The 13,497-nt window shown below is 44.9% G+C and overlaps 1 protein-coding gene across 2 annotated transcripts; it reads left to right on the top strand.

Annotated features, from left to right (window-relative positions):
* Positions 1 to 23: 23 nt before the first annotated feature.
* On the top strand, positions 24 to 13,330 carry FAM161B (FAM161 centrosomal protein B). Of its 2 annotated transcripts, none has more exons than XM_049899042.1 (9): positions 24 to 360; positions 2,720 to 3,039; positions 3,971 to 4,518; positions 6,123 to 6,298; positions 6,893 to 7,020; positions 8,852 to 9,016; positions 9,251 to 9,350; positions 11,215 to 11,354; positions 11,934 to 13,330. In XM_049899042.1, exons 1-9 carry the CDS (start codon positions 307 to 309, stop codon positions 12,070 to 12,072), a joined length of 1,770 nt encoding a protein of 589 aa, XP_049754999.1. In that variant the 5' UTR covers positions 24 to 306; the 3' UTR covers positions 12,073 to 13,330. The 2 variants fall into 2 exon arrangements, with proteins under 2 accessions (XP_049754999.1, XP_049754998.1); XM_049899041.1 differs by having other exon boundaries at positions 6,123 to 6,469.
* Positions 13,331 to 13,497: the final 167 nt, after the last annotated feature.

Genomic DNA, 13,497 nt, shown 5'->3' with positions numbered 1-13,497 from the left:
CTTCAGCCGCGGTCTCCGAATCGGAAATAAAACTCGCGGAAGGAATAGGCCAATCAGAAAACGATCTTTGCCTCTTTGGGCGGAATTATTTCGAGACTGGTCTCTCACACCGGCATCTGACAGTCCGCAGCCGGGACTGGACTACCGACAGCCTGGCAAGGAAACTGGTTTATAGCATCCACCAATCAGAGGCCAACGCTAGAAAGGGGGCGGAACCTGACTCCGCGTTGCTAGCGTCGCCACCGTCGTTGTCACTGCTGTAGACGCCGCCGCAGTCACCGCCGCTTCTCCTTCTGCCTGGCTGAGATGACTGTGGGGAGGCCTGCAGGAGCCCCCGGGGGCTCGGAGTGGAGCGGTCAGGTAAGGAGGGAAGGAAAAGGGGAGGAAGAAGGACTGCGCTCCAGAAAGGAAACCCTAAGAGAGGGCACTGTTTGACGTTGCCTGGGAGACAGACAGGGGCGTGGCACGAAGGGTTGTAGAATTAAAATCGGTAGCGTTTAGGGGCCGGAAACGGGGTCTGACTCCGGATAGTTTGAGACTTATACTGGGCTGTTCATAGGACTGTAGCAAGTGCACTCGGTTTTCGCTTATCCCTCTCAACCACTCTATGACCAAAAGTATAGTTGTTGTACCCATTTGTAGATGAGAAAACTGAGGCACAGAGCGATTAAGAAATTTTCCCAAAATCTGTGGAGACAAAGTAGATTGGTGTTTGCCTAGCGCCAGGGGAGTGGGGGTTAGGAGGAGCTGGGAGTGACTGCTGAAGAGTGTGGGTTTCTTTTGGGATGATGAAAATATTCAAAAATTGATCCTGGTGACGGCTGTACAACTTTGTAAATATACTAAAAACCATTGAATTGTACATTTACAATGGGTGAGTTGTATGACTCATATGGTATGTGAATGATATCTCAAAATTGTTATTAAAAAAAAGACACTTTCCCAATGTCACCCGCTCTTTAGTGGCAAAGCCAGGACTACAGCACATCCATACCTCTGACCCAGTAACGGTGTTCTTTCCAGTATTACGTCTGGACCTTAGAGAACCTAGTAAAACCTCCCCCAGGTATCACCTGGAGGACTGCAGTGGCCTGCCCCCAACTGCTCTATCTGCTGCAACCACTGGGCCTCTACAGCCCCATCCTGGCCCTTTGCCTACCCCTCTGATATCATCTCATGCCACTGTGCTCCAACCACACTGGCCCTCTTTCTACCTCTTCAACAGCCAAGTCTGTTCCTACCTCGGGATCCTGCTTCAAGGCCTTTGCAATTGCTGCTTCTCAAGCCCAGAACATTATTACCCCAGATTTTAGCAAGGCTGGCTTCTTCTCAATCAGGTGTCAGTCCAAAATTCCTCCACAGTGGGAGAATAAAAATCAGTCCATGACTGAGAATGTAAAACAGACTGTAGCAGGCACAGATAAGGCCAGCAGCAAGAACAACAAAAAACAAGGTTTCTTCCAGGGCTACACCTTAGCTGGAAAATTACTAATACCCCCTTCTTCTGAATGATTGTGCTTACCACTTACCAATTACTTACCCACTTTGTTTTCCCTACCTTTTGAATAAAAATTGCTCAACCACCCACATACTAAACTGTCCCAACTTCATGACAGCAATGAATCAACCTGTAAACTAACTCAGAGTTGATCCCTGCTTCCCCTAACCCTCAGAATCATTACACACAAGCCAATCCTATAGAAACCCCCTCCACGACCCTCTTACCGAAAGCCCTCCATCCATTCACCATGGTTTCTCATCATATGCTGCAATAAATTAATAAGCCTAACTTTGATTATAGGTACATTCCCGGTGATCTTTATCTGACGGGCTTTATCAATGGGAAGAGCTTTCTATAGCCACTCCATCACTCTATAACCTCACAGTGTTTTATAGTTTTCACTGAACTTATCAAATTGTTTCCACTCACTAGAATGTAAGCTTCATGAGAGGAGGGACCTCGTTTGTCTTGTTCTCATCCAAATGCCTAGTACCCGTTAAACCAAAACCAAACAAACCAAACCCATTGCTATCGAGTAGATTCTGACTTATAGTGAGCCTATAGGACAGAGTAGAACTGCCCCACAGGATTTCCAAGGAGCAGCTGGTGGATGGCCAATGGATTCAAACTGCTGACCTTTTGGTTAGTAGCCGAGCTCTTAACCACTGTGCCACCAGAGCTCCTAAAACTCATTAGGCACCCAATAAATATGTTCTAAGTAAATGAATGAGTAAAAGTTAGAAGAACATTGCTCTCTCACCTAGATGGTGCTGTCTCTCCTGTTCATCATTCATTCCTGGTGATAGAGTAGAAATTAACTAGAATATGAGAAATGCAGAAGTGCAGACAGGAAGCAGGAGAAGGAGGATGGGTAACAAGCAGATAAAACCCAGAGTGTGGCCAAGGTCATGGGTAGGATTCCTGGTGTGCAGGGGGCAGAATGCATGGTCCAGAGTAGTTACTCTGTAAATGCTAACTGTACTGCATGGAGTAGGGAACTAACTTTAAGCTCTTGGCTTCTCTCTCCTGCCCCTTTACCAAGAACAGCCCCAAGTACAGGTTGTGAAATTTCATTAGAGCAAGGAACATGCCTTTCTTTTCTTTGTTCTGCCCCAGTCTCTAATATCCAAAGGCTTATTCAAAGTGAGATTAACAGTTATGTTTTGAATGAATTTGAAATTATAATTTGATCCACAGTCTATTTCCGTTTCATTTTAGATATTTCCTCCGAAATCTTCCTCAGACACAGAAGCAGAAGAGGAGCTGTCTGGGGACACACAGGTCTTGCCCAGGGCTGGCAAACTTGATGAGTTCCTCAGCCCAGAGGAGGAGACAGATTCTACATCTGGCTCAACCAGGAGCTTTTACAAGCACCGAGAGGTACTCACGCAGAAAGACAGGTGGTGCCTGTTGGAATCCCTTTATCAATCTGATGCAGACAGTGATGGGAACCTCTCTGAAGATAACGAGGACCTGGAGAGTTTCTTTCACAACAAGGGCAGGGGGAAGCCACAGGTCCACTGCCCCCAGTCTCTGAGGTAAGTCACTGTGGTGCGACAGCTGCCCCACTCCACAACTTTGGGTAAGTCATGTCATGTCCCTGGGCCTCATCTCCTTCCTATGGAAAGCCAAGGTCACTTCTTCAAGTTGCCACTTAGCCAGGCTCCAACGTAGGATCCGTTTTCAGGCCATTCAAGTATTCCAATTCCTCTCCAGCAATCCTTAATCACTTTGGGTGACCCTTAGTCACCTGAAGCATTGGAATTGATTAAAGGAATGCCTTTCCTAAACATACTATCTCCCCAAGAATGACAACAATTGTACTAAAGAAAAAAAAAATGTACTAGCTACCATTTATTATACATTCACCTTGGCCAAGCACCGCTATATGCATATATACATGTAGCATTTAATGCATATTTTCTCCTCCCAATAGCCCTGTAAAAAAAACAAACAAATCCATTGCTGTCAAGTCAATTCTGCCTTATAGCGACCCTGTAAGACAGAGTAGAACCACCCTATATGGTTTCCAAGGAGTGACTGGTGGATTCAAACTGCTGACCTTTTGGTTAGCAGCTGAGCTTTTAACCACTGCACCACCAGGGCTCCAATAACCCTGTAAGTGGCTATTACTTTTGCCATTCTACAGGCGAGGAAATTGAGACTTTCTCAAGGTCACATAACTGGTAATTGTTTGAGGGAAGATTTAAACCTGGGTCTGTCTAACTCTAGAGCCCAGGTTTGCACTGTACTATCTCTCAAATGAAAATATTAGAGTGCAAAGGGGCAATTTCTAGACCAGTTCTATGAAGAGACTTCCTACTATAGCTGTTTGATGGCCTGTGGGAGAAGCCCGTGAGTTGTGATGTTAGGCTGAGAAGCCAGTTGGGACCTGCTGGGAAGGGAGGAGTGGGGAGGAGGATCCTGGCTGCCCTGTCCTCTGTGCACAGATCTGCTTTCTCCTCTTAGGTGTGACTCCACAAGGCGTTGCTCCCTGAGCAACCTTCCCTTGGACAGTCCCAGGGCTCAACCCAGCCCACCGTCTGTCTCCGGGCCCCTCTCCCAGCACAGAAGCATCAGCTCCTGGGTCTCATCCATCACTGTCCCCCGGCCATTCCACATGACTCTGCGCGAAGCCCGAAAGAAGGCCCAGTGGCTAGCCTCACCCTCCTCCTTTGAGCATGAGAGGCAGCAGGCCCAGAGGCAGGGCCAGGAGGAGGCTGAGTGCCATCGCCAGTTCCGGGCACAGCCTGTGCCAGCACACGTCTACCTGCCCCTCTACCAGGAGATCATGGAGCGCAGTGAGGCCCGCAGGCGGGCAGGAATCCAGAAGAGGAGGGAACTGCTCCTCTCTTCCCTGAAGCCCTTCAGTTTCCTAGAGAAGGATGAGCAACGAAAGGAAGCTGCTCGACAGAGGGACTTGGCTACCACAGTACAGGCTGAGGTCCCCAAGCGGAAAGCCACCAAGAAGATCCCAAAGTCTATTCTGGAGCCAGCCCTAGGGGACAAACTACAGGGTACAGACGTCTTTGCCACCTCATCATCTCCTGCCTGGGGAGACTGAGAGGCGCTGTGGGATTCCTCAGGGCTCAGGGGTCAGACTGGTTTGGAGATGAGTTGTTCAGGTGGACCCACTAGAGGCTGCACTGGACAGCTCAGTGCAGGCCATGGGGGTAGGTTTAGGTCTGGGGGAAGCCCATAAAGAGTGGAGAGTGAGAGGTCCTACAGGGCGTACCCTCAAGGTTCAACCTGTTGGCCACTCAGTCACCCAGCCCAGTGGATACAAAGTCCTCTGACAGATGTGAGAGTAGAGAACCAATGAGACAGCCAAAGACCAGTGCAGGCCAGTTCCACCACTACCCAACTACTCAGGGCAAGCTCTCCAAACCCTCCCTCATTCTGGTGAGTTAGTATCAGTCACTGAAATTACTGGTGGGATGATTATTTACTCATTTCAAGAAGTGTAGCTGTGAATAAGGGACTGGGGCTTTATTCGCTCACTAACATGTGCCATGCACCAGGCACTGTTCTATGGTGAATAAACAGACTTGGAGTTTGTAGACAGGTGAGGAAGGCAGATAATAGACAAAAAATTACAAATGAGTCATTTGCAGTAATTAAAGGGGGAAGCATGGGGTCTGTCTTAGTTTTCTGGTGCTGTTGTAACAGAAATACAAGCAGGTGGTTTAACAAACAAAAATTTATTTTCTTACAGTTTAGTCTGAATTGAGTGTGCCAGCTCTAGGGGAAGGCTTTCTCTCTCCTTCTTTGGGGTCTTCATGTGGCATGGCATCCATCTTCCCCCATCTCTGCTTGCTTGCTTGCTTAATCTGCTCTTTTGTATCTCAAAACAGATTGATTTAAGACACACCCTACACTAATACTGCCTCATTGACATAACAAAGAAAACCCATCCTCAAATGGAATTATAGCCACTATAAAAAACCAAAACCAAACTCACTGCCCTTCAGTTGATTCTAACTCATAGCAACACTATAGGACAGAGTAGAACTGCCCCACAGGGTTTCCAAGGAGTGGCTGGTGGATTCGAACTGCTGAACCTTTTGGTTAGCAGCTGCCCTCTTAACCACTGTGCCACCAGGGAGTTCTACCCTCTTTTGACTGATTCAGTGAGAGAGGGAGGAGTCAAGGGTGGTTTAGGCAATAGGCTTGAGTAGTTGGGTGGATGGAAGGGCCTTCCTCTGAGATGCAGAAAGATGTGGAAACCTGGGGAGGAGCAGGCATCTGGCCCACTTCCTCCTGCTTCTAGTCTTTGCAGATGGAACTTTAGGAAGTGCTCAGTGAGTGTAAATGGTAGCTACTTCCACAACGTGGCTGGCACACAGGCAGTGGTGTGCCAGTCAACCTTTATCAACCAGCTGCCAGAAAAAAAAAAAGAGACCAATTTGTAGTGTTTGCCATTTTCTGGGGTATAAATACTCCTATCGTGGCCAATTTCAAGCTTCCCACATGATGTCAGCTAGTTCACAAAATTCCTAAAAAGTTAACAGTTGGCTACAGCACACTACTGCCAGTGTTTGAAAGGAGGAAAGCTTTCCAAACCTTTTGGTATGAGGTTTGGTCCTTCCACACCCATCACCACCCAACTTTTTCTCCACAGAAACTGAACTCTTAAGGAAAATCCGCATCCAAATGAGAGCTTTGGACATGCTCCGGATGGCTTCCTCCCCTATTGCCTCCTCTAGTAGCCGGCCGGACCCACAGTCTCGAACAGCCACCCGAACTCAGAAGGAAAAGCTGGGGTTTCTGCAGACTGACTTTGAATTCCAGCCTCAGGTGAATCCTACCGTCCCTGACTATGAGGGCCTTTACAAGGCCTTCCAGAGAAGAGCTGCCAAGAGAAGGGAAACCCAAGAAGTGACTCGAAACAAGCCCTTCTTGCTGAGAACTGCCAACCTGCGTCACACTCAGCGACCGGCTAATGCTGACACCACTGGAGGGAGGAGGGTGAGAGCCCAGGTGGCCGTGGGAGGGTCAGGGCCTGAGGCCTGAAATACAGAGATGTGGCCAGGTCTCAATGGAACGTACTTTTCATGGCATCTTTCAGTCTTAATTTTTTTAAAGTACTGGCTCAGTTGTAAGCAGGCCCACAATTCCTATAAGCTTAAGACCATATGAACACTTCCCTTCCTTCAGTTGCATATGTCCCTATACCAAATCCAAAGAACCCTTATTTGACCAAAAACTTTTGGATTAATATTCAAGCCTTAGCATGGTTACTAAACTTGAGATCTCATTAACCTTGCCTTATTCCCAGGGAAAAAAATGAAGATTCTTAGTCTGACTAGCCCTTCACTGAATTGAATCCTAGCTAAGAGAGAAACTAATCACATGTGCCATCCCTCCAATACTAGCCTTCATGTCTTCTAGGACTCCCCACAACCACTTGTCACTCCCCCACCAAGGAGTCGTTCTCTGAGTGGCCTTGCTTCCCTCTCTGCCAACACCCTCCCTGTGCATATCACAGATGCCACCAGAAAGAGGGAGTCTGCAGTCAGGTAAGTGGTCAGGCCACACGGCAGACTCAAATGTTCTGATCTGGGCCCAAATGCTGGAAAGCACCCTACTGCTGAGCCTCCTCGTCTGTCATAAAGAGATCTCAAGGGGTTGGAGAAATTCTGTTTGGACAGGAATACACATGGCCTCCACACATGGTGGTGGAGAACACCTTGCCATCATTCCGCAGATATTCCCGGGGCCAGGCACGGTGTTAAGGCTGGAGATAGCTTATCGAACACAGAGTTAGTATCTAGTCGGAAATACAGAAAGGCAAGCAAACAATTACAGTATTTTGTAAGTAGCGCAATGATGGCAGAGTATAGGGGACTGGGGCAGGGAAGTCTCAAGTCTCTTGGAATGATAAATGTCTAAGGTGAAACCTGAAAAATAAGGAGTTAGCCAATGATGAAAGAAAGAGAATTCCAAACAGAGAGAACATGAGTAGAGCCACATAGGTAAAAGAGGGAGGAAGCCATGAGGCCTAGGAAGTCAGAGAAGTGTAATGCTAGGTGACTGAACCTGCCACAAAGAGGATAAGGAGACATCCCTTGCCCAGTTTGAGATTCTCTGAGATTCATCTTGGGCAACTATCAGAGATCAGTTGGGAAGCAGAAACCTTCTTATTTTTAACTCTAACTCACCTGACTCTGTCATGGTACTGTTCTCATCCAGCCAGTCCTCTGGCTAGGCCTCTGAACTGAAGTGAGCAGAGAGGTCATGGAATAGTTTAGCTCTGAGACAAGTCTGACGTCTCAGTCTTTCCTGTGGGGCTCACAGAGGAGTACACTGAACCTACTGCTTGGCTCCTTAAGACCTAAAACATGGATTTTAGAAATCAATTTAGAATCCAAGGATACTTCCCTCTTCCTCAAATTTCATAGTTACAGCAACTAAGTCAGGAGGTCCCAGTAAGCTCGGCCCCATGAACAGAAGGCTGGTCCACCTCTAGAGAATGTCCACGTCTGCCTTCCAGCACCAGGGAATGTGACATATTAGCAGATGAAACTTTCATGTCCTCCTTCCTAACCTGTCCATTGAATGTAAACACCTAAAGACAAGTCTCATTTTTTCCTTTAGTGCAACTCTCCATAGTATGGTGTGGAATGATGTTTATATAAGTGCTGAAAGTTGACCCCAATTTAGCTCCATTGATGAAGGCCCCAGTTCCAGTCCTCTTTGAAAGCAGATTTGTGTTCCCAAAGGATCATAAACCCTGGCACCTTCCGGCTGACCATTTACAGAACAGTGGTCAAGGACTGAGGCTTGGAAGACAGAGATCCTGATTCTATCCCTGGCTTCCTACTGGTATGCTGTGTAGCTTTGAACAAGTGACTTGCCCCCTCTGAGCCTCAGTCTCCTCATCTATAAAAAGCGGGCTCAGTCCTTACCTCATAGGGCACGTATGGGGATTACATAAGATAAAAGTACATAAAGCATTTATTTGGTGCCTGTATGTGGTTTTTTTTTTTTTTTTTTTATGTGGTTGGTTCAGGTTAGGTAGCTCAACAAATGCTATTAGTATTACTTTGTGTCCTGATAGGCTAGCAGTCTGGCAAAGACCTATTGTGTGTCTGGCCATTTAAGTAAGGATATTTTAACTCACATGTTTTTCAGTTCAGTGAACCAACTTCTTCTGTCCAGGGTGCTGGGAAGGCTTTGTCTGCCAGTGCACCAAATTCCAGAATCTCACTCTTTCTGAAAATGCCAACTATGGTAAATTATCTACCCCATTCATAGAAACCACCAACTTACTTTCCACGGAGGTTACTAAGATTGGTTTTAAATATATTTACCCAAGTTGATATCTGTATTACTTTTTTTCCTCTTTAGAAGTTCACTTGAAAAAAGGGACAAAGCAGATGAGAGTACTCAGTGGTTGGAAATGCATAAAAAGAAGTGCCAAGCAATGTCTAAATCCGTGACCTTGCGTGCAAAAGCCTTGGATCCCCATAAAAGCCTGGAGGAGGTGTTCAAAGCGAAGCTGAAAGAGAACCGGTCAGTGACCTCCATGTGTCAAAGGGGGTGCCTGTCTGGGATCCAGTAGCTCATTGGCCTTGAAAACAGCAAAACAGTCATTAGGGTAGGCTCCTGACCAGAAAGTTAGGAATTTACAGTGTACATGGGAGTTTTTTTTTTTTTTTTTATGGGAGTTATTCTGCTTAAGTAGAATGAAGCATACTCTGGATTGGAAAATGACATAATTCTTTCTGGAAATCTTATTAATTCCAGGAATAATGACCGTAAGAGAGCAAAAGAGTATAAGAAAGAACTGGAGGAAATGATGAAGAGAATACAAACAAGGCCCTATCTCTTCGAACAAGTTACCAAGGTAAAACTAAACCATCATTCATTTTCTTTCCTTCTTGGATGAAAGGACTCTTAGAAGTTATGTAACAGTTTTAATATCTGGGTATTGAACATTTCCTTCAGACCCAGAGAATCTAAATTGGGCCTGTTTTATTCCTACTTTCCCTCAAATGAGTAGCGCAACAGGGAACATTGCTTAGACTGATTTCATCCAAGCCTGGATCTCAGAGGCATCTATAATGGGATAGCTAACATCCTAGAGTTTTCCCTATACTCCAGCTTTCAGTTTGAATCAGACTGGAAGCTGGATCCCAAAGATACACTGTGTTCTTAACATTATCTTTAACTTACTAACGACTAAGATTCAGCCTGATTCTGGAGCTATAGTTTATAGTGCTGGGAAGGCAACTCTCCTCCAGCAGTGCTGGTGCCCCTGGGCCTCCTGGGGTACATTTATAGGTCTTAAGGGTAAAAGGCATCCCACAAAACCCTTTCCAGATTAAGTGATTTTCAGACAGGAGGAATAATTTTAAGATGGTCTCTAAACTTTTAGGGAAGCTGAACTTAATTGAGACCTCCCAAAGAGCTACTTGAACAGCATAGAAAGGCCACCATCTAGGCAGCTTTGGGCTGTAACAGACTATCTCTCTCCCCGCTCCCAAGCTTCAGACAAAAGTTGGGGTCCCCAAGTGACCTGGTTCCAGTTGCTGGGCAATAAACCAGTACTCAGTGCAGTCGATTCCAACACATAGCAACCCTACAGGACAGAGCAGAACTGCTGCATAGAGTTTCCAAGGAGCACCTGGCGGATTCAAACTGCAGACCCTTTGGTTCGCAGCCATAGCACTTACCCACTACACCACCAGTGTTTCCTGGTGGGCATTAGCTAGCCATGTATCCCATCTTACAGCCAGTGCCTTAGCTAGGGATTTTCTGGGTCCACTCCACTCTGTGCATGTGTATATGTGCACGCGCGCGCGCGCACACACACACACACGCACACGACTGTCTTGGATTTACTTAGCGATTTGTATTATTAGAAATCTCTCATACTAACTTTACTCTTTATGTTAATTTGTTTCAAGAAAGCTCACTCTCAGATCCTTCACCACTCCAGGAAGAATACCAAGTACTCTCTCTGATTTTGTTCTTGATCACTTAAATTAAAAAATAAAAATACCACTTTTTCTAGTCCACAAACAGACTGTCTATCCTTCCGTTAAGAGTGTAGCAGCCGAGCCATTAACCACTGCCCCCCAGGGCTTCTTGACTGTTACTAACCCACTGCCATTGAGTCGATTCCACTCATAGCGACCCTACGGGACAGAGTAGAACTGCCCCATAAAATTTCCAAGGATCACCTGGTGGATTCGAACTGCTGACCTTTTTGGTCAGCAGGTGTAGCTCTTAACCACTGCACCACCAGGCCTCCAGAGTATTACTAGTGCAGCTTATTTTCTATTTGTTGTATTTCAGTGTTCTTGATGATGGTTTGGTTGCTTTTACATCTTAATAAATTTTAATCTTATTTTTAAGTTTATTCTTTTTCATCTGGGTCTCACTGTCTCCCCAAAATTGAAATCCTTGCTTCTGCAAGTGTGGTTCGTGGACCAGTGGTTGGCATCTCCAGGGAGAGTGTGAGCAATGCACTAACTGCCCTTCCCCTCTGAGACCTACCAAATGAAAGTAGATACTTCATATGCACATTAAGGTTTGAAAACAGGCTAAGTAATTCTCATGCAAACCTGTGCCCAGCAGTCATGACTGGAGGGCTGGGGAGGGTGGCAGAAGAGGAGCAGTATTGTTGGAATACTGATAAAGCAAATAATTTAGAATAATCTGGTAATTCATTAAACAGCTACAGAAGATTAATTCCCATTCCACAGGACCTTGCCAGGAAAGAAGCAGAACAACGGTATCGAGACGCCCTGAAGCAGGCTGGGCTGGATGAAGACTTTGTGAGGAATCAGGGTCAAAGCACCCGGGCTGTCCAATGGAAGGAGTCAGAAGTCAATGATTCCCCCAGGTGAAGAGATGCTGCTATCATTCTGCAGCTAAATTGCCATGCTTGGTAATGCCACTGGGAGAAAGCCATAGAACAGCCATATTTTATTACCCTAATTTATATACTAATCCAGAGATCTCCAAGCAAAACACCTGAACGTGGAGAAAAGCTGTTGTGAATAAAATATAACCATCTTATATCTTAGGTCCTTTTAATTTGAAACATTTTCCAGTCCCAATGCCATGTGTCGGAAGTATTTTTGCTTCACTTCTGAAGAAAAGCCATGCATATTTTAACTTCCTGTAAAATGATTAAAACTTTTCCTAGCGCTCCTTAAAAGTAACTCGAAATACCACCTCTTCCATAACCCATTTTGATACTATGTAAGCCACAGAAAAGCAAAGTATCTCCATGACTCTCAAAATTTGGTTTGTTTCTTAAATCTTAATGACCCCTCCTAACTTCCATCCCAGTATGCCCCCTGTAAATTTACCTTTACACCCCATGTAAAATAATGAAAATGTCATTTGAAACCTTACATAAAAATAGTTCCTTTGATTTAAAATTTTTTATTTCATAATGCTTTAATTTATTCTGCAGCATCCACGAAATTACAAAACTCAGCATCAAGGATCCGCAGCATGACCTAGAAGAACCTCTAGAACAGCCTACAAGCCTCAAGAAAAAACTGGAGGAACTGTCTTTTGAATCGCCAGATAATTTCAAATCACTTGCTTAATTAGTATATTTAAATAACCTCTTTTGAATAATATTAAGCAAGCTAACGTGGGGTTGAGTCAAGGCAGCAAAACTTGGGTTTTTGAGTCATGGCTACTCTTAGAGAGTGGTTTGAAGAAATCAAAAGGAAGTTCAAGGTGGAAGGATCATAGCCCAGAGTTAAGCGTTCCTTCTTTGTGCCTCACACTTCGAGAGCCTAGACAGAAAACATAAATCAATCAGGTGGGCTGGGTGTTAAGATAGTGGGAGACAGTAGAGACTGGAGAGTATAAACCCTGTTGAACTACAGGCCCAGTATTGCCAGATCAACCACGTTTTCAACAGAAGTCAGAAATTTACAGGCTGGCAACTAATTAAAAAATTTAGAAATATTGTGTAGACAAAAAACACATTTGTAGACTGGATTTAGCCCACGGGGGGACAACAAGATTGCAACTCCAGTATAGAATTTCTCAACCTCAGCACCACTGACATTTTGGACTGAGTACTTCTTTGTTGGGTGTCGTTGTCCTGTGCAATTTAGGACGTTTAGTAGCATCCCTGGCCTCTACCCACTAAACACCAGTAGCACACTGCTACCTTCCCAGCCCCCTAAGTTTTGACAACTAAAAAAACCTTTCCAGACACTCCCAAATGTCTCTGGGAGGCAAAATTGTCTGTGGGTGAGAACCACTACTCAAGCAGGAAAGTAAGGCTTCAGGAAGCAAAAACTGGCATGTTGAGAATACAACTAATTCCTGTGAATTCAAGCTACACAGCAAAGGATGAGTATGCATGATATTAATGAGTTAAGAACTACAATGACTTTATTTAAAACCAGTTAATTCTTTCCTGTTATCTGTTTAGAAGGTGTTGCTTTGTGTGTGTACATGTGTGTGTCTGGGATGAAATTCATTTTAAATCAATTTAAAACTTCTCCGACAGCCATGATTTTCTACTAGTAGGTGATCTCTGGAATTCTTTTCTTCTTACCAGAAATAATTAGATATTCACTTTTAGTAGCTTTAGAGACAGTATGATAGCAAGACTGGCTACTCTAACAGTAGAGCCTTTTTTGTGTTTTAGAAAACTGTCTTTCGTTATTGCCATTTGTCCACAGACTCAGACAGTCTTTTTCTGGTGGTGACTGAGATACTCCGATTACTATCATCAGGGTCTGCTAGTCAGAGATGGAGATACTCAGCCTGTTTCCCAAGACCCCTGAGCTCACTTTTACCAGCAGCATGGAATCCTAAGGGTAAATCAGTGCCCTACCTAAAAAGGAAAAGACTGAGCAATTTTCTTAATCTCCTTTTCAAGAAAAGAAATTTTGTCCAAAACAAGGAGCCGAAGAACTGACTAGGCTGTTTTGTTTATTTAAAGGGAAAACAATTGAAGCTCTTAATCATGTGATTTTTAAATTAAAACAAAGAACCCTCTTAACATG

The sequence above is a fragment of the Elephas maximus genome, chromosome 10 (genome assembly GCF_024166365.1).
Source record: "Elephas maximus indicus isolate mEleMax1 chromosome 10, mEleMax1 primary haplotype, whole genome shotgun sequence".
Lineage (NCBI taxonomy): Eukaryota > Metazoa > Chordata > Mammalia > Proboscidea > Elephantidae > Elephas > Elephas maximus.
This window is presented reverse-complemented; position numbering and strand designations above follow the sequence as displayed.

Coding starts and splice junctions, on each gene's coding strand:
- FAM161B (XM_049899041.1), top strand. CDS start 307: ATGACTGTGGGGAGGCCTGCAGGAGCCCCCGGGGGCTCGGAGTGGAGC. Junction 9,017..9,250: donor GCGAAGCTGAAAGAGAACCG/GTCAGTGACCTC, acceptor TATTAATTCCAG/GAATAATGACCGTAAGAGAG. Junction 9,351..11,214: donor TCTTCGAACAAGTTACCAAG/GTAAAACTAAAC, acceptor CCCATTCCACAG/GACCTTGCCAGGAAAGAAGC.